Here is a 17,893-nt window from a genome sequence, read left to right as displayed (position 1 = left end):
TACTGTTGGGGTAGCAACACTGACCTTAACACAGTAGGTTCCTTGAAATTTTTTCATCCACTTTTTCGCTTGGGGTGTAGAAGTAGATTCCGTGTGCCAAAGAATTTTGAAATCCTGCACCAAAGAAATGTTGGGGGAAATGATACAAACAAAAGAACAAGGGCAAAAAAATGTTCTCGTTAGTGCCGCTATAGACGACATAAATTTTTAGAAAAAGAGGGATACTGAAAATAATCAGACTTAAAAGCATAAAACAAATTAGAAAAAGAACACTCTAAAACCGATGTTTCGATATTGATCTGAAAACAAAATGGGACATTCCAAATTGTTTTCTGGTTAATGACCAGTTTCTACGACACTGCTATACAACTTGGATTTGCTTTCAAATGAAAAAGAAAAAAACATATCGTTCCTCCATGTACACCGGACACTTTGTGATGTTGTTTAACTTTTGTGATTGTTTTTGATCATCTTGCTAAAGTCCTTTATTGTAGTATTCCTCCATCCATTACAGAGAATGTTGCAGTTGGTTGGCCTCCTTGACCTTCTGAAGAAGTACAAAAAAAGAACTAGTTAGTAACCTGAAAATGACATACAATAACAAAAGGAACTTTGTTTACAGTGGCAAACGCAAAAAAAATACACAAAAATTGGAAAGACAGGAGAAAAAGATAAACAATTTTGTATCACAAGTCATTGCTAAAAAAAGCAGAAAAACTTTGCTTCAATGGAAGAAGTAAAAACATACCAATTTACCATGCGAAGTTCTTGACGAGTGTTTTGCCTTGATCCTCTGTGTTGTGAATACTAAATAGAATGTCAACAGCAAATCTGACCCTTGCGTTTGCTACGTCGTTCATTGTGAACTGTCGCTGCAGAGGATTTCGCGAAGCCCAAGTTTGCATCCAGTTAAGAGCAAAAATCCCACAAGCGTCGCTGTTTTTTTGCAGAAAATTTAACAACAAAAATTAAAGAAAATATCAAAAAGTAAAATGAAAAAAAGTAGTTTCTGAATTGATATTTACACAAATTAGCTTATTTTTACCTTCCGATTTGCTTTGGCATGTTTGGGTACTCTACACCAAACTTTCTGAAACTCATTCCTCTCAGATTAGAATCTTGCCATGTTTTTATGAAATTGTTTATCTAGAGACAATTGAAAAATGAATATGTTTAGGAACACAAAAATGAATGGGTGTTGCATTACCAACTTAATTTAAAAAATAACAGAAAAAGAAAAGATTAGAAAAACTGTTTTAACCATCAAATCTCTGATCCCGATGTGGAATGGTGTGTTCCCTTCATAATATGAATCTAGGAAGACAAACTTTCTTGCTATAATGTCAACAACGAACAAGAACCAGTGCTCATCATGTACTGACGGAAAGAAGATCTGCATTTTTTGGACACACAATTTGATTGCAAAAATTTAAAAACAAAGGATAATAAAAACCCAAAAAATAAAAAATTAATATAGTTTGGTGTAATGAAGCATACACGATCACTTTCGTGTAGAGGCAATGCTTTCCCAGCTCCATTGAAGCTTCTAAGTGTTTTTCTCTTCATTTCCCTCCTTCCTTCTTCAGATTTCCAATTTTCAAGAAAATAATCCTGATTTGTGAAAAAGAACAAAATTTAATTATTGATCTTCCACCCAAGAAGTCCAGTAAAGTGTTGTACAAAAAAACCCTATGTTGAAAATATGTTGAGTTGTGCTTGGATATGAAATTTCTTTGTACTTACACCTAGTGTAGTGAAGAAGTAGTGCGTTTTTGATCTCCTTGGATGATTCTCTCGAAAGAGCATCCGACAGAAAACGTTGAAAACATATGCTTCCACGTGACCACTCACACCAAATGAATCGCCAAGTTGTCCAAGGAAAAGGCTTGTTTTGTCAATCAACACAGCCACTTTGCTGCAAGTGGTTGAGAACCAGTATTGTTAGTGAAGGCAACAAAAATATCAGAAACCATTTAATCACGGGAAAAAAGTGGAAAATCTAAGTGTAGAAAAAAACCCTTCTGTGAGGTTCAACTTTGCTTAGTGCCACTATGCCCCTGTGTAGCTCTATCTCATGTGGCTGAAGAGGTCCTCTCTCGTTGTGATCATATGGTGAGGAGAGCCACTTGCTTGGGTGTGTTATCCTTTTTGGAGGCAAATTCTCTTTACCACTTGATGAAGTGCCTAATGATAGCTTCGTGTTGTATAAATTGTCCGCCGTGTTTACCATACTAGAGCATGAACCATTGAATGATCTCTCCCCCAAAACTTGAACATCCGGAGACACCTACAAAAAATCATAAACACACACAATTTATGGTTAGTTTGTGTGACAGCAAAAAAAGATGATGCTGCAGAGAAGTAGGTGTCAAAAAGAGCTACATAAAAAAGAAAGTTGTTCAACAAATTTACATGTAGGTAGTCACTTACAGGCATTGGTTGGTGTTTAGTGCCTTCTTGTTCATCATTTTCATCAAACTCATCTGAAAAAAGCCTCTTCCCTAAAATTGCTGTTGTTGAATATCTCTGCAAAGTGGCAAATAATGTTAAGAGGACGTGTTCAGCAATCAATCAAAAAAGAAACCAAAAACACACTTTTAGAGGGCAGACTCACACACTTTTAAAAAAGAGCAGAATTTATAAATAAAAAAGTAAAAAAGAGAGGAAATAAGAACATAAGCAACATAACAAAAATAATGATGATACCTTCTTGTGCTTTTGTGTAGGACTTTCAGCGTTCTCATTGTTCCATTTGCCCATTGGGGAGTAGCATGTTGTTGCTCTGTCCCAAGTGTGTGACATGCGTGCAACAGCCGATGTCTTAAAAACAATGTTTTGTTGTATATTATAATGAAACACAGGAAAAACTAAGGAGATTAGAAAACAGAAAAAGAGCAAGCGAGAAACGAAGATAATTTTTTTTGGAAAAAAAGACATACCAAGTCGATGATGCCATCCTTTTCTTCAAACTGTGGAAGAAAGTCTCTATACTTGCAAATGCCTATGGACACGGGTTGTCTCTGCGCACACTGTATGGAGGAATCTCCTTGCACTTCTTGCTCATCCTTGCTTGCATTGCATGGATATTTTTTCTTTGCTTCCTACAATTGTAGAAATATAATTGGGTGTGTAAGAAAAATGACAACTAAAAAAGGCAATAGGGGCTATGGAGAAACAATTACCTCTATTTGAGAATTATATTCTTCCGAGTTCATCTCTAATGGGCGCCACAATTCTGGCTCTATTATTTGATTCCCACAATCATCATGGTCTGGAAGAATTCTGCAGCTAGGTGTCGCATCATCTGTGAAGAAGTACTTTTGCCTTGCAATATCTAATGGATGCAAAGTGTCCTGTAACTCTTTGACATGTTGTTGCTTATCGTCTATCCCGTTGTCATGTAAAACAAGAAGAAAAAGGAAAAAAGGCACAAAACAATGAGAAAATCACTGCCAGCAAAGCATGCAAAAAAGACAAAAAATATTGTCTGATCAATAATAGAAAAATGAAAAAATGTAGGCAGTACTGTTTGATAGTGCTATGTTGATATCTATATCAAGTTCAACGCGCTTCTTGTAATCGCTGACATTATTCGCAGTGTTTTGATCTGAAACAAATGAACAAAAAACAAGTAAATGAAGAAACAAAGCAAGTCAAAAAAACTTTAGAAAAACAAGAAACACGTGCTCAGGAGTGCTTCTTGTAATTCTGAAATGTGTGAAAGTTTTTCCCTGGAAAAACACCTTTGTCAATGTTATTTTGATGTTCCACACATTCAGAAACCACTGCTTGCTTCTCATTTCGTTGCTCCATGGTACTAGTGTCTATACAATGCTATGTTCATAGAAGAAACACAGGTTCAGTTGGTCTATACAAAAAAAGAACAGACAGAACAACGTCTTTGAATGATGACACTAAGACAAACGTCAAATGAATTCCTCAGGGGGTGTACCTGTGTTTTATTGTTGTTAACAGTATTATGTTCTAACCCTGTGAATGTTGTCTGTACATCTCTAGTGGATACTTCCTTTGAATTGTTAACTTGTGTCGTGCTCATCACTGCTTTTGCCAATCTAGCTGATAATAGCATGTAGTTCAGGCTAGTGCTTTTCTGTGGTGCTTCTATTTCAATAGGACAAGCATTGACACTGCGCTCGAGGATGTTGCTATGTCCATCCAACATATTTGTGTCTTGGTTGTGTTTAGCAGGGCCAACCTTGTTCATGCTTTCTCCCTGCAACACAAAAAAAAAATTGAAGTGGTTGGTGTCAGAGTTATATGCACCAAGCTAAAAAAGAAAAAAATGTGTTGACAAAAAAGAAACACATGACATATAACCTCGTGGGCTTCTTGTTGCAGTGCAATGCATTCAGCACGCACCGGTTGTCCAACTATATGTGTACATCCTTTACCAATTTCAGAATTTACTTCCTGGCAAATTAGTTTACAGAGTTGCATGTTAAATAACAAAAAATTAAGAAAAAAGGATAAAAACGTTAGATCTTCTGTTTTTATATGAAACTAACCAGTTCATCTTGATGTTTGTGCTCATTTATAGGACCATTCCATGGTACTGGTTGCAATTCAGCTTTGACTCCTTGTGTGTCAACTTCAGGTGTGCTTTGCTGGAGGTGTGACCATGGGCATAGTCATAAATTTGGTACAGAAAAAAAATGAACTGAAAATTACACACGAAAAATGTGGATTTAAAAAGACTAAAAAATAAGAACAAAAATACCTTTATTTTATCTTGCAACAATACATCCTTACTTGTTGAAGTTATTGACTGCTGTGTACTCGTCTTCATTCTCTTCTTCCTGCCTCTTCGATCTGCCACAAATATAGTGGGGGTCTTATTACAGAAAACACAACATGAATTAGAACAAGAAAAAATGCTGTAATAACATACCACTGCCAATTTCAATCCCATTAGAATCAACTCTAATAGTACTGCCAAACCCATTATCTTTGTCGGATGGCATGTACAAGTGCTCGGATGACTCTAACTTCTCTGTATGTTGAGAGCCATTAAAAGAAGAAGAGACAATGTTCAAAGTATCCAGCAACACTTGTTTTGCTATCAGACAAGTGGTCAGGTTTTGATCTTTTACACGCTCCTGGAAATTGAGGAATATATCTTCTTTGATCTAACAAGCAGAAAAAAATTCCACAAAAATAAATCAAAAAATATATAAAAAGGGGAAACCAAAATAGCTTAAATTGACTGTTGAAGTTGCTCTCTCAACCAACTCTCATGCATTTTACCTTATCTGAAAAAGAGTTGCCTAAGACCCTTTGTAGAGCTTTTTGGATGTTTGAGTTCTTGGCGGTGCTTGCCCATGCACCGTCAGTTTCTGCATAGCAAGTTTCTGCCTCATCTTTTATCTGACAAAAAAATGGAAAACAATAAACAAACATAAAAAAGGAGTAGATGTAAGAAACCAAAAAGATAGACATAAAACAGAGACAAAAAAATAGCAGAGTATGATAATTACTTGAAGAGCTCCATATAATCCATCTTTCCCAATTAGCATATCACTAAAATGTTTAATGGTTTGTCCTTTCCAAAAACAAACCCTGGGTAGTGCTGGTGGAATTGTTATTGATCCAAAATTGTTGAAGTCTAGACACCAAACCTGCAAAATAAACAACAAAAATACAAATGCAGCCTTGAGAATGTTTGATGAGAACACAGTGCTCATAAAATAAAATAAAATTAACAAAAAGTTTCATAAAAACAAAAAGAAGGCGCATACTGCTAGCTGATAAATGCAGCCTCCCAAAGTGGTTGTTATCCGTTTCTGCTTCAGCTTGTCTGTTTGGTACTTCTTGACATAGGCGATATTCCATGTATGGACAAAAGAGCACCAATCAAGATCTTTTGACTTTGACACATCCACAAGTGCTCCCAAATATTTGGTGCTTGGCTTTGTGTTGGATGTGGGACACAGGAAGGTTGCTAGTGCGACAGTCAAGAAGCAGCGAAGATAAACGTCGTCAGGCAGCTCTTCATTTATAATCTTGTTCCCGAAGAAACTTATGGATGGAAGATCTGTTAGCCCAAACAGTGATAGAAACTCCGCTTTCCCAAACTCCTCGTCTAGCACTGTGATCTTTGTTCCGCCTGCTGGTATACCAAGAACTAATGATACGGCTTCAGGGTTGAGAGGAATTGATTTCCCACCAAGTACAATTGCTTCATCTTTTGTGGATATGTTGTCCGCGACCCACTGTGCGAATGGCCGTGGAACATAACAATCATCTAGCTCAAGCAAGTATCCAAAACCACCGTTCCTAACAACATCCATCCTATGATTGCTTTTGCACACAACATCAACAATCTTTGCGAAATATCCAATGCTAAATCTGCTGTATGCAGTTGCTCTTTCTTTGTTAATGTGTCGTTTGGGTTTTCCTTCCTCTGGCCTTCTCCTCTGGAAATGGGCATAAGAAGTATTATTCTCTAGAAAAAAAATTGGTTATGGCTCACAGAAGTTACAAAAATGAAAAAAACAACGAAAAAGCATACCTTGTTCCTTTTCTCTTTCAAAGCACTCCTTTCCTGCTTCCTCTCTTGTCTTTCCTCTAACTGTACAAATAAATGGAAAGTTTCTGTCGGAAAATTGAACTTACAAAAAACGACACACAAAAATAAAAATTAGCTTCTACTAGTTCAAAACATATTTACAATTCTTCTCAAGCCGTCAAACAGCATGCCGTCAGATGCGTCTGTTTCTGTCAGATCCACTATACTTTGTTCATGTTTGTCATTCATGGTGTCATCCCCTGAATCATGTTCTTGGCTACTGTTGTTTGTCTCCAAAAGGTCAGGATTTGTATCTTTGCTTAAAAGCTCCTGTTTAAGATAAAACAAACATTTAGACAAAAAATGCATGAGCAGCAGCAAAAAAATGCATAAAAAAACAGTCTCGAATACACTACTAATTAAACCAAAAACATCAGGAACTAAAAAAGCATAAACTACTACCCAGAAGCATGGAACACATCTGGTTACAACACCAGTGCTGAACTACTCCTACTGATCAATTAGAAGTATTGTCGCTACGCGACTACGTCAGCTACCTTGGTTTGAATAAGGGACCAGATTTATTTTAGCATGATCTGCTTGATTGCCAATCAAAAACAGTTAACAAAAAAAATGGAAGGCTGCTCTGAATTTTGATATATGCCTCCTTGTACAGTCAAAGGTAGTGATACGAATTAACATAGGAACATTAGTTTCAGATTTTTTTTGGGAGAGTTCACTAAAAATTGAAAATGTTCCAGTCAATTAGAACATTATTTAAGCACAAAGAGGTATAAATAAGTACAAAAAGAAGAAGGCAAAGCATAGACAACTGATATATATATATATACTAGGGATGACTTATTTTGGTGAACAATTCATCAAGCTTGCCAAAAATAGCCTCAACTGATCAGGCCATCTCAACTAGGGTGCAAGCCCTTCATCAAGCTTGAACAATTCATCAAAGCTGAAAGTAGTATGCTGGCTCTGTTTGTTATACCCAGAGCTGACTGAGAAAAAAGAAGAAGCATGCATGGTCTTCCAGACTAGAAGTTCGGCCATCTCAACTAGGGTGCAAGCCCTTCATCTACACAGACAAAATAAATGTTCCATAAACATAAGCCAATCAAAACAGCGAAACAGCTAGTCTGTTCAAACACTTTGATCACCAAAAAAATCCCCTCATAGGGAGAAACACCTAAAAAGCACCCACCCTTGCCGCATAACCACACTCTGAATCTAACAAATTCAGACTTGCCGTACAATTTCTCTAACAGAGACAGACATCTATCAAATAGAGATTCCTGGCTCAATGAATCGAAATCCTCATCCCTCTGCTGCCCAACCCACTACTCCAACGTGACCTACACAAAAAATCGCAGCGAGGCGACGCATTCTGCAGAACGAAATCGCGGCGCGGAGTTGAACGGAGCGGAACCAAACTGGAACCCCGCATACAAACGAAAAAAAAAACATCATAGAGATAGCGTGATGTGGGCTTGGTCTTACTCTATCGTGTGCCGCATGCTCAGTGTCGCCGGAGCAGAGATCGGGGCCCCTGCCCATGGCGGACGGCGCGTCGCCTGCGCGGAGCTCCCGGACGGTGCAGACGGCGGGGGAGTTGTCGGTCGCGCGGGGCTCCTGGACGGGGCAGACGGCGGGGGCCTTGTCGAGCGCGGTGGGGATGGCGGGTGGCTCGTCGGCGGCGACATCGCAGGCCATCGTCTTCGATGTGCTCGCCCCCGTCTCTCCCTTCTCTCTCTCCCACCGATTCAAACAGTGCCAGCCAAAAAAAAGATAGAAGCAGAGCCGCACAACCTGAGGTTATCCGTTGCAAAAACATTGGACATCTTCCACAAAAACCCTCCAGAAAAAAAGTAATACAGTAGAGTTCAAAAAACGTCCTTTGTGCTCCTACACAAGAGGTTGTTGTGTGTAAAAACATACACGAGATCATACCATGCAAGAAAAAAATGATACAAAAAATATTTGTTTACAAAGTAAAAAATCATTTGTTTTGTTCCATTAAAAAAAGGAAAAAATATCTATCAAAAAAAAGAAGAAAATAGTTGTAAAAAAAGAATGTGAGTCGAGCATCAACTTGGAACTGGTTGAAAAACGTTCCTCAACAAACACACACACACACACCGGCACCTCTCAAATTGCGATTTTCAGTGGTTGACTTGCAAAAATATAAGAATTCGTACAGAAAACTATTTTTCCCCTCCCCCTCCCCCTAGTTGCAAGTCGATCCTCGGCTAGCAACTTCTCCGCCTCGTCCTTGGTTGTGGCTCGATGGTAGACTCGCAAAAACTATGGACCTTAACAAACACATAAATACGCGGCACCCCCCTAGTTGCAATTTGCAAACTGGGTCCACAAATAAAAAACACACACCCCCGTAAGTTGCGAGTCGATGAGCAACTTGCAACTTGGGACCCTCGACAAAAAGGCACACACAACCCTAGTTGCGAGTCGATGGGCAACTTGCAACTAAGGGCCCCCCTAGTTGCGAGTCGATGCTTGACATGCAACTGGTGACCCTCAACAAAAACACACACACACACACACACACCCTCCCCCTAGTTGCGAGTCGATGGGCAACTTGCAACTGGGGGTCCTCAGCAAACACACACCCCCCTAGTTGCGAGTCGATGGTCAACTTGCAACTGGTGACCCTCAACTAAAAGACACACACACACCCCTACTTGCGAGTCGATGGAACTTGCAACTGGGGGTCCTCAACAAACACACACCCTCCCCTAGTTGCGAGTTTGATGGTCAACATGCGACTGGGGACCCTTAACAAAAAGACACACACACACCCTCCCTAGTTGCGAGTCGATGGTCAACTTGCAATTTGCAAACTGGGTCCACGAATAAAAAACACACACACCCCCTAAGTTGCGAGTCGATGAGCAACTTGCAACTTGGGACCCTCGACAAAAAGGCACACACAACCCTAGTTGCGAGTCGATGGGCAACTTGCAATTTGCAAACTGGGTCCACGAATAAAAAACACACACACCCCCTAAGTTGCGAGTCGATGAGCAACTTGCAACTTGGGACCCTCGACAAAAAGGCACACACAACCCTAGTTGCGAGTCGATGGGCAACTTACAACTAAGGGCCCCCCCTAGTTGCGAGTCGATGCTTGACATCCAACTGGAGACCCTCAACAAAAAGACACACACACACCCTTCCCCCTAGTTGCGAGTCGATGGGCAACTTGCAACTGGGGGTCCTCAACAAAACACACACACACACCCCTAGTTGCGAGTCGATGCTTGACATGCAACTGGGGACCCTTAACAAAAAGACACACACACCCTCCATAGTTGCAAGTCGATGGTCAACTTGCAACTGGGGGTCCTCAGCAAACACACACCCCCCTAATTGCGAGTCGATGGGCAACTTGCAACTGGGGGTCCGCAACAAAACACACACACACACCCTAGTTGCGAGTCGATGGGCAACTTGCAACTGGGGGTCCTCAACAAAACACACACACACCCCTAGTTGCGAGTCGATGGGCGACTTGCAACTGGGGGTCCTCAACAAAAAGACACACACACACCCCTAGTTGCGAGTCGATGCTTGACATGCAACTGGTGACCCTCAACAAAAAGACACACACACCCCCCTAGTTGCGAGTCGATGGGGAACTTGCAACTGGGGACCCTCAACAAAACACACACACACCCTAGTTGCGAGTCAATGGGGAACTTGCAACTGGAGACCCTCAACAAAAAGACACACACACACCCTTCCCCCTAGTTGCGAGTCGATGGGCAACTTGCAACTGGGGGTCCTCAACAAAACACACACACACCCCTAGTTGCGAGTCGATGCTTGACATGCAACTGGGGACCCTTAACAAAAAGACACACACACCCTCCATAGTTGCAAGTCGATGGTCAACTTGCAACTGGGGGTCCTCAGCAAACACACACACCCCCTAATTGCGAGTCGATGGGCAACTTGCAACTGGGGTCCTCAACAAAACACACACACACCCCCTAGTTGCGAGTCAACGGGGAACTTGCAACTGGAGACCCTCAACAAAAAGACACACACACACCCCTAGTTGCGAGTCGATGGGCAACTTGCAACTGGGGGTCCTCAACAAAACACACACACACCCCTAGTTGCGAGTCGATGGGCGACTTGCAACTGGGGGTCCTCAACAAAAAGACACACACACACCCCTAGTTGCGAGTCGATGCTTGACATGCAACTGGTGACCCTCAACAAAAAGACACACACACCCCCTAGTTGCGAGTCGATGGGGAACTTGCAACTGGGGACCCTCAACAAAACACACACACACCCTAGTTGCGAGTCAATGGAGAACTTGCAACTGGAGACCCTCAACAAAAAGACACACACACACCCTTCCCCCTAGTTGCGAGTCGATGGGCAACTTGCAACTAGGGGTCCTCAACGAAACACACACACACACCCCTAGTTGCGAGTCGATGCTTGACATGCAACTGGGGACCCTTAACAAAAAGACACACACACCCTCCATAGTTGCAAGTCGATGGTCAACTTGCAACTGGGGGTCCTCAGCAAACACACACACCCCCTAATTGCGAGTCGATGGGCAACTTGCAACTGGGGGTCCTCAACAAAACACACACACACACCCTAGTTGCGAGTCAATGGGGAACTTGCAACTGGCGACCCTCAACAAAAAGACACACACACCCCTAGTTGCGAGTCGATGGGCAACTTGCAACTGGGGGTCCTCAACAAAACACACACACACCCCTAGTTGCGAGTCGATGGGCGACTTGCAACTGGGGGTCCTCAACAAAAAGACACACACACACACCCCTAGTTGTGAGTCAAATGGGGAACTTGCAACTGGAGACCCTCAACAAGAAGACACACACACACACCCTTCTCTAGTTGCGAGTCGATGGGAAACTTGCAACTGGGGGTCCTCAACAAACACAGACCCCCTAGTTGCGAGTCGATGCTTGACATGCAACTAGTGACCCTCAACAAAAAGACACACACATACCCCTAGTTGCGAGTCGATGGGCAACTTGCAACTAGGGGTCCTCAACAAACAACCCCCCCCCTAGTTGCGAGTTTGATGGTCAACATGCGATTGGGGACCCTTGACAAAAAGACACACACACACATCCCCCTGGTTGCGAGTCGGATGGGCAACTTGCAACTAGGGGTTCTCGACACACGCACACACTCTCCTAGTTACAAAAGTCGGTTGTGAGATGCAAATGGGACCCCCTTGACAAAAAAGACACACACACGCACACATTTCTAGTTGCGGGTCGATTATTGACATGCAACTAGGGACCCACGACAAAAACACACACACACACACACACACATCCCTTAGTTGCGAGTCGATGAGCAACTTGCAACTAGGGGTCCTCAACAAACACACACACCCCTAGTTACAAGTCGGTAGTTGAGATGCAACTGGGGGCCCCTTGACAAAAATACACACACACACACACGCACTTCTAGTTGCGAGTCGGTTATTGACATGCAACTCGGGACCCACGACAAAACACACGCATACAAACACACACACACACACACCCTAGTTACGAGTCGATGTCAACTTGCAATTGGACGCCACGAATAAAACACACACACACACAACCTAGTTGCGAGTCGATGGGTAACTTGCAACTGGGGACACACACACACACACACAACCTGTGGTTGCAAAGTTGGTTATCAACATTCAATTGGGTAAACTACAACTGGGGACCCACCCACACACACACCCTAGTTACGAGTCGATGGGCAACTTGCAACTAGGGGTCCTCAACACACGTACACGCCCCCTAGTTACAAGTCGGTCGTTGAGATGCAACTGGGTGCCCCAGTTACACTTGGGGGCCACGAATAAAACACACAAAGACACACACACCCCCTAGTTGCGAGTCGATGGATAACTTGCAACTAGGGGTCCTCGACACACGCACACACACACCCTAGTTACAAAGTCGGTGGTTGAGATGCAGCTGGGGGCCCTTGAAAAAACACAAACACACGCACACACTTCTAGTTGCGAGTCGATTATTGACATGCAACTAGGGATCCATGACAAAACACACACACACACACACACACACACACACCCTAGTTGCGAGTCGATGTCAACTTGCAACTGGGGGCCATGGATAAAACACACACACACACATCCCCCTAGTTATGAGTTGATGAGTAACTTGCAACTGGGGAGACCAACAAGACACACACGCACACACCTAGTTGCGCCTCAATTATCGACAAGCAAAAAAATGGGGCCCCTCGAGAAAACACAAACACTCCCCCATCCCCCTCCTAGTTCCTATTTGATGGTGGGCTTGCAACTGGGGACCATCAACAACACACACTCCCCCTTGTTGTGAGTTGATGGATCGCATACAACTGGGGACCTTCAACAAGACACGCACTCTGCTAGTTGATGGCTGAGTTGCAAACTCGGTATGTTCAAGAACAATCTTTAAAGAACAAGCTCATACAAAAACACATAGTCGCCCACCCTCCCTCTCCCTAAATTGTGAGTAGACGGTAGACTTTCAACTACGACCTTGACCGCACTCTCTTAGACCTACGATTTTCAAAGATGACTACTTGCAAAAAATAAGGCATCTATGAGAAAACAATATTTTTGTTACTAAAAAGGAACCGGGCAAACAAAATTGCATGTATAGTGCAGACAGGCAAAGGGTGTTTATCGTTACAAATCATAACAAGAAAACATTAAAAAAACGTAAACGCCTTTACTCCTAAAGAAACATACTGATGAAAAATATATAACATCACTTATCATTACGAGAACACACATATTCCACATAGTTTTGAAACACACATAGATAATAAACATCGCAAACGACGAGCCGGGGGGGTTACTTGGTTCTTGTCAACCGCATAAACAAAAGACCGCAGCGATGTTTTGCATCAGCATACTACATAACTAGGAACATAGCTTCTCGAAAAAGAAAGTGAAACTTAAAGCTTGCTGACGACAACAGTAACATTCATGCAAGACTTGCTGCTGGCCTTGAAGAACATGAAGATGCAGTCACTGATTTCCAGGGTAGTCTTTGAAAGGAAACGCCTCCACTGCTTTTTGTTGAAAGCTATACGTCCATCAGTAGACGTGCTGTATTCAACACGAGTCTTTGCCTCCCCACTGCTTAGACGAACACAAGCCAACCCTTCTTTAGGGATGTTCAAGCTTGTAGCAACGCTCTCTGGCACTTTCTATATCCACAACAAAGAACAGAAAACAAAAAACATGAAAATAAAAAAGCTTGAAGCAAACGCAACAAAAACTGCATGCATTTAAGAAAATAATGAATGCATATAAACAAAATAAAGTAAACACAAAAAGCAAGTATTAAAAAAAAGAAACAACAAAACATACCATTTGTCCAACTTGAGTGTCGGTTGTAGTAAGCAGTGTACAAAACACACTCCTAAAAACTTGGACTTGAAGCTGAGCACCAGTTCATTGAGAATGTCCTGCTGTGCATCATTCAGAGTTAGACCCCTTGTATACTCAATCTTTATGCTGCCACCGTATTCGTCCACATCTGAGATGTCTCCATCTATCATCTCTTTCATCAGCATCCCCGTCTGAAAAATGCTTCCTTCAACTGTGTGCAAGTCAACACTTTGAGCGACAACATATGCCTGGCGGGGACGCCTGTCCAAGTCAAAAATGACCACAGCACCCTTCTAAAGAGAAAAGTCAGAAGTGAATTTCTTCCAGCCACTCCCCTTGATCCTGGTCCTGTGTGCCTCCTTCACAATGTCGACAGAGTACTTGCGTCCATGGGCTTCAAAACGCATGTAGTCCCCGGTAACACCATTGACGTAGACTCTTGCATTGCATGGGACAGTCTACAAAAAAGTAAAAAAAAAGAAACGAAAAATATAATTAGGAAACTGTACATAACATAAAAAAACACATGTCTGAATACAAAAAGAGCGCGACCATCCATGGCAAAATACACAACCATTCTGACCATGACTTGTACAATCAGGGTATAAAACATGCGAAAATGCTGCACCACTTGATTGATACACTGCGGCTGAACTAGGAAACAAAATAACAAAGTACATTAAGGTGCGAACTACTAACTGATTGTCTCCCCCCCCCCCCCCCCCCCCCAAAAAAAACTGATTATTTTGGACATAATCAATCATTAAAATACTATGATACTACAGAACTAGTAATAATGTAATCAACCAAACTATTCTGAAGAAGAAACAATCGATGATCTGACAGCGTAACCAATGAACTGAATCTAGTACAACTCATACCGCTTTAGACAGGAACTCATCACGAATGTCGATCTTGAAGTTGTTGTCAGCACCGCCATGGCAAAAGTTCCCACATAGCTCACAAGACAAAACCTGAGAACAAAAAGGAAAACAGTTTTCTTTTAGTCAAACAAATTTGGAAAAGCTCTACAATTTACTTTGTTATCTCCACTTATTAATGCAAAAGGCTTGTTCATGAGAAAAAAACATACATTCCCCTCTTGCTCTGGGCATCACCAAACTAAAAGCTTTCAAAGAAACATGCAACTCCAACAATATGAGTCAAACACAAAAGTAATATGAACTTATGTTTAGCTGAGAGCAAACCAAAGCTTTTTATTATTTTAGGGGGAAAATTAAATGGAAGTGAGCAGACCACAAGCTAAAATATGGGCCACTCCACTACAACAATAATTTGAAAAGTGGCTTAGCAATCGGGTGCTCAAAAAAAATTCATGGATAAATGGAGAAACAAACCTAAATAATGAGAGACTTGATCTGACGCTGTTTACCAATAAACCCAAAGCACAAACAAAAATAAAAGTAGAATCGGGATAACAACAGTGCCTGGAACTACAAATAACCAAAAGAACAAAAATAGGCTACATTCTATTGGGGACACAAGGACTGTTAGAATCCATTATCCAAAGAGGCTTCCGTCGGCAACAACTATGCGACTAAAGGTGAGGTGAGGCAAGCTACCCGATGGGAAGAAATTTGTTAACTGGGATATTCCTATACATTGTTAATTACAAAGTTTACTCTCCTGGAGGAGCAGAATTACTGTGATCTTCCGACTCTAAATACACTGTCATTAAGAGGAAAGGCCTTCTAAATATTGGTATGGTGCTGTCCTTCCATCTCTCAAAACAGTCTTGCGTAACGGAACTGTAGTGAGTTACTACCTCTGAAAGCATCAATTCTGAACAACGATAATATCAGGTAAGAGGAGCTGTTGTTCATTCAAACTATGCTACGCGAAACATTAATCATACATCCGGTCGCTCCGAAAGTTCAGGAGCAAAATTAACAATACATATGCTCTAAAGTTCATCAGGCACCCCCGTTGCAGAGACTATTTTACTGAGTCAAGGAATGTATCAGTCAGAAGAATCAACTAAAAAAGTGCCGAACTTTGATTTCACAAAACATTCTTGCAAAACTAAAAACTGTAAAGAGTTGCTGCTTCTAAAGTCCTACCAATCCTTCTAGCATCAATTATGAACAGCAAATATATCAAAGTCAGAGAAATTGTTGTTCAGACTCGGACAAAGCCATCAGCAAAACTCAAGTCAGAATGCAGATGCTCCAGACTTCAGGATGTAAACCATTTCAGGGAAGTCTAGTAAAAAAAGTTGTCATCACTCAACTAACAAAAGTAGACAGTCAAGAAGCACCATGCTCATCCAGAAACTATACCAAGGGTCCAACGCGGAAGGCACCTCTAGCCAAGAAGTTTATCAGGGATCAACCAACAAGGTGGGAGCTGTGGTTTGGTTCAGAAAATGAAAATAGATCTACTCAAACAACAGCCATGGTGATATGGGATGCATGAATGCTTAGGGAATTTGATCGTCATATTATTAGCTAGGGAACCATCTGTATCATAGGTTCAGGCAGATCACAAGCAAAGCTGCAACTAGTCAAAGTTATCGATTCTACACAGCGAACATATAAAGTAAAGAGACTTTGATGAATAAACTTAAGAGAAGCCATAATCATATATGCGCTCCTAAATTCGAGCACAACTCATAAAACAGATACAGCCCTGTTTTGAGAGACACCTTAATAATATAGAAGTCAAGGAATGTATAAGCAAATCAACTAACAAAGTGGACACATCAGGAGCTCGTTCAGAAACACATGGAAATGATGCGCAATCAGAACAAGCAATACCAGCAACCAACAAACAGAGTGGAAGGCAGCTACTGAAAATGAAGCAGAACCAGAGCAGGCAATTAACACAAAAGAAAATGGAAGACTTGATGCACACATAAGAGATTTTCATCACAAAAACAAAGTCATGTCATTATTAGCTAGGGACAATCTGTATCATAGATAAGCAGAAGAGGCTGCAATCTGTGTGCTATATGCTACATACAGTACCACAAACAGGGGATCTAAAAAAGATGAGCATATAGATACTATTCAAAAATAACAGCAGGCTCTGAATCTAATCTGACTACTATTCAGCAGCTATACGTAGATGCACAACTACATACAGGGCAGGATCTGTACCTAGGGGCACAATCAAAAAACATTTTATTTCACTCTAAAAAAACATGTGCATTCCACACACTCAAAAACATTCATCTTAACGTAGGTCGCTCACATAAAACACCACCCCCCCCCCCCCCCCCCCCCCCCAGGTTAATGATGAACTACCTCAAAACAAACAAACAAAAGAGGAACAAACCCTAGAATGCAAAAAACGAATCTAAAAAAGGACAAGAAAAGGAGTTGAACACTCACTCCGCCGGCCTCCCCTGCCATCTCTCTGGCCAGAAGCCCACCAAGTCGTTCCGCGCTTGGATTGAAAATCAAATGTGAAGGGGAACAAACCGATGGGAAGAAAACAGCCGATGGGAAGGGGAACAGAGGCGAGGAGAGTGAGGCGAGGAGAGTGACAACAGCAGCACGGGTGGACCTTTAGTAGGGTTAGACCGTTCGCATTCTAAAGCACGGCCCAAAACAAAATGCGGAGGCCCAGCCCGCAACAAAACAACTCGCTCCCCCGTGTCGCTTCCGGCCCAACAAACAAAACAGCTCGCCTCCCAGGACGAAAACACGAATCGTGGCGCGGGTGGATCGGACGGTCAGAAAACTGAATGAGACCAATTTGTTTCTCATTCGAATGAGTTTTAGCAAATCCGTACTTTTATACAGAGATGCAGGAGAGATGATGATTGCATTTTTTTTCTGGGTTAAACTTAATAGTATAACGACCTGCTTATCCATACCTACCTACCAAGTGTAAAGGGAGAAGCATTTCTTACCATCGTAATTTCATCCGTCTGTCTGTCGCTTTTTTATTTTTTTAGCAGT

General features: G+C 41.7%; 1 protein-coding gene and 1 long non-coding RNA gene across 6 annotated transcripts; both read right to left on the bottom strand.

Annotated features, from left to right (window-relative positions):
- Positions 1-261: 261 nt before the first annotated feature.
- Positions 262-8,329, bottom strand: LOC123165088 (uncharacterized). 5 transcript variants are annotated; one of them, XM_044582719.1, is made up of 25 exons: positions 8,036-8,308; positions 7,527-7,613; positions 6,689-6,856; positions 6,530-6,612; positions 5,757-6,434; positions 5,496-5,636; positions 5,266-5,385; positions 4,910-5,147; positions 4,739-4,830; positions 4,527-4,625; positions 4,339-4,431; positions 3,953-4,234; positions 3,744-3,834; positions 3,527-3,607; positions 3,183-3,385; positions 2,940-3,101; positions 2,707-2,820; positions 2,431-2,526; positions 2,019-2,287; positions 1,744-1,915; positions 1,498-1,611; positions 1,262-1,393; positions 1,046-1,146; positions 749-936; positions 262-547 (listed from the first exon to the last, which is right to left on the bottom strand). In XM_044582719.1, the coding sequence occupies exons 5-24, from the start codon at positions 6,306-6,308 to the stop codon at positions 753-755; spliced, it is 3,336 nt and encodes a 1,111-aa protein (XP_044438654.1). In that variant the 5' UTR covers positions 6,309-6,434; positions 6,530-6,612; positions 6,689-6,856; positions 7,527-7,613; positions 8,036-8,308; the 3' UTR covers positions 262-547; positions 749-752. The 5 variants fall into 5 exon arrangements, with proteins under 5 accessions (XP_044438654.1, XP_044438653.1, XP_044438651.1 ...); XM_044582718.1 differs by having other exon boundaries at positions 6,530-6,589; XM_044582716.1 differs by lacking the exon at positions 7,527-7,613 and having other exon boundaries at positions 6,530-6,589; positions 8,036-8,329.
- A 5,002-nt stretch (positions 8,330-13,331) lies between these two features.
- On the bottom strand, positions 13,332-17,457 carry LOC123166032 (uncharacterized). The gene is made up of 4 exons (XR_006483331.1): positions 17,321-17,457; positions 14,849-14,941; positions 13,947-14,425; positions 13,332-13,783 (listed from the first exon to the last, which is right to left on the bottom strand). It is a non-coding gene; the product is annotated as an uncharacterized lncRNA (long non-coding RNA).
- Between the last annotated feature and the right edge of the window lie 436 nt (positions 17,458-17,893).

This window comes from Triticum aestivum, chromosome 7D (genome assembly GCF_018294505.1).
Source record: "Triticum aestivum cultivar Chinese Spring chromosome 7D, IWGSC CS RefSeq v2.1, whole genome shotgun sequence".
In the NCBI taxonomy this organism is placed as follows: domain Eukaryota; kingdom Viridiplantae; phylum Streptophyta; class Magnoliopsida; order Poales; family Poaceae; genus Triticum; species Triticum aestivum.
This window is presented reverse-complemented; position numbering and strand designations above follow the sequence as displayed.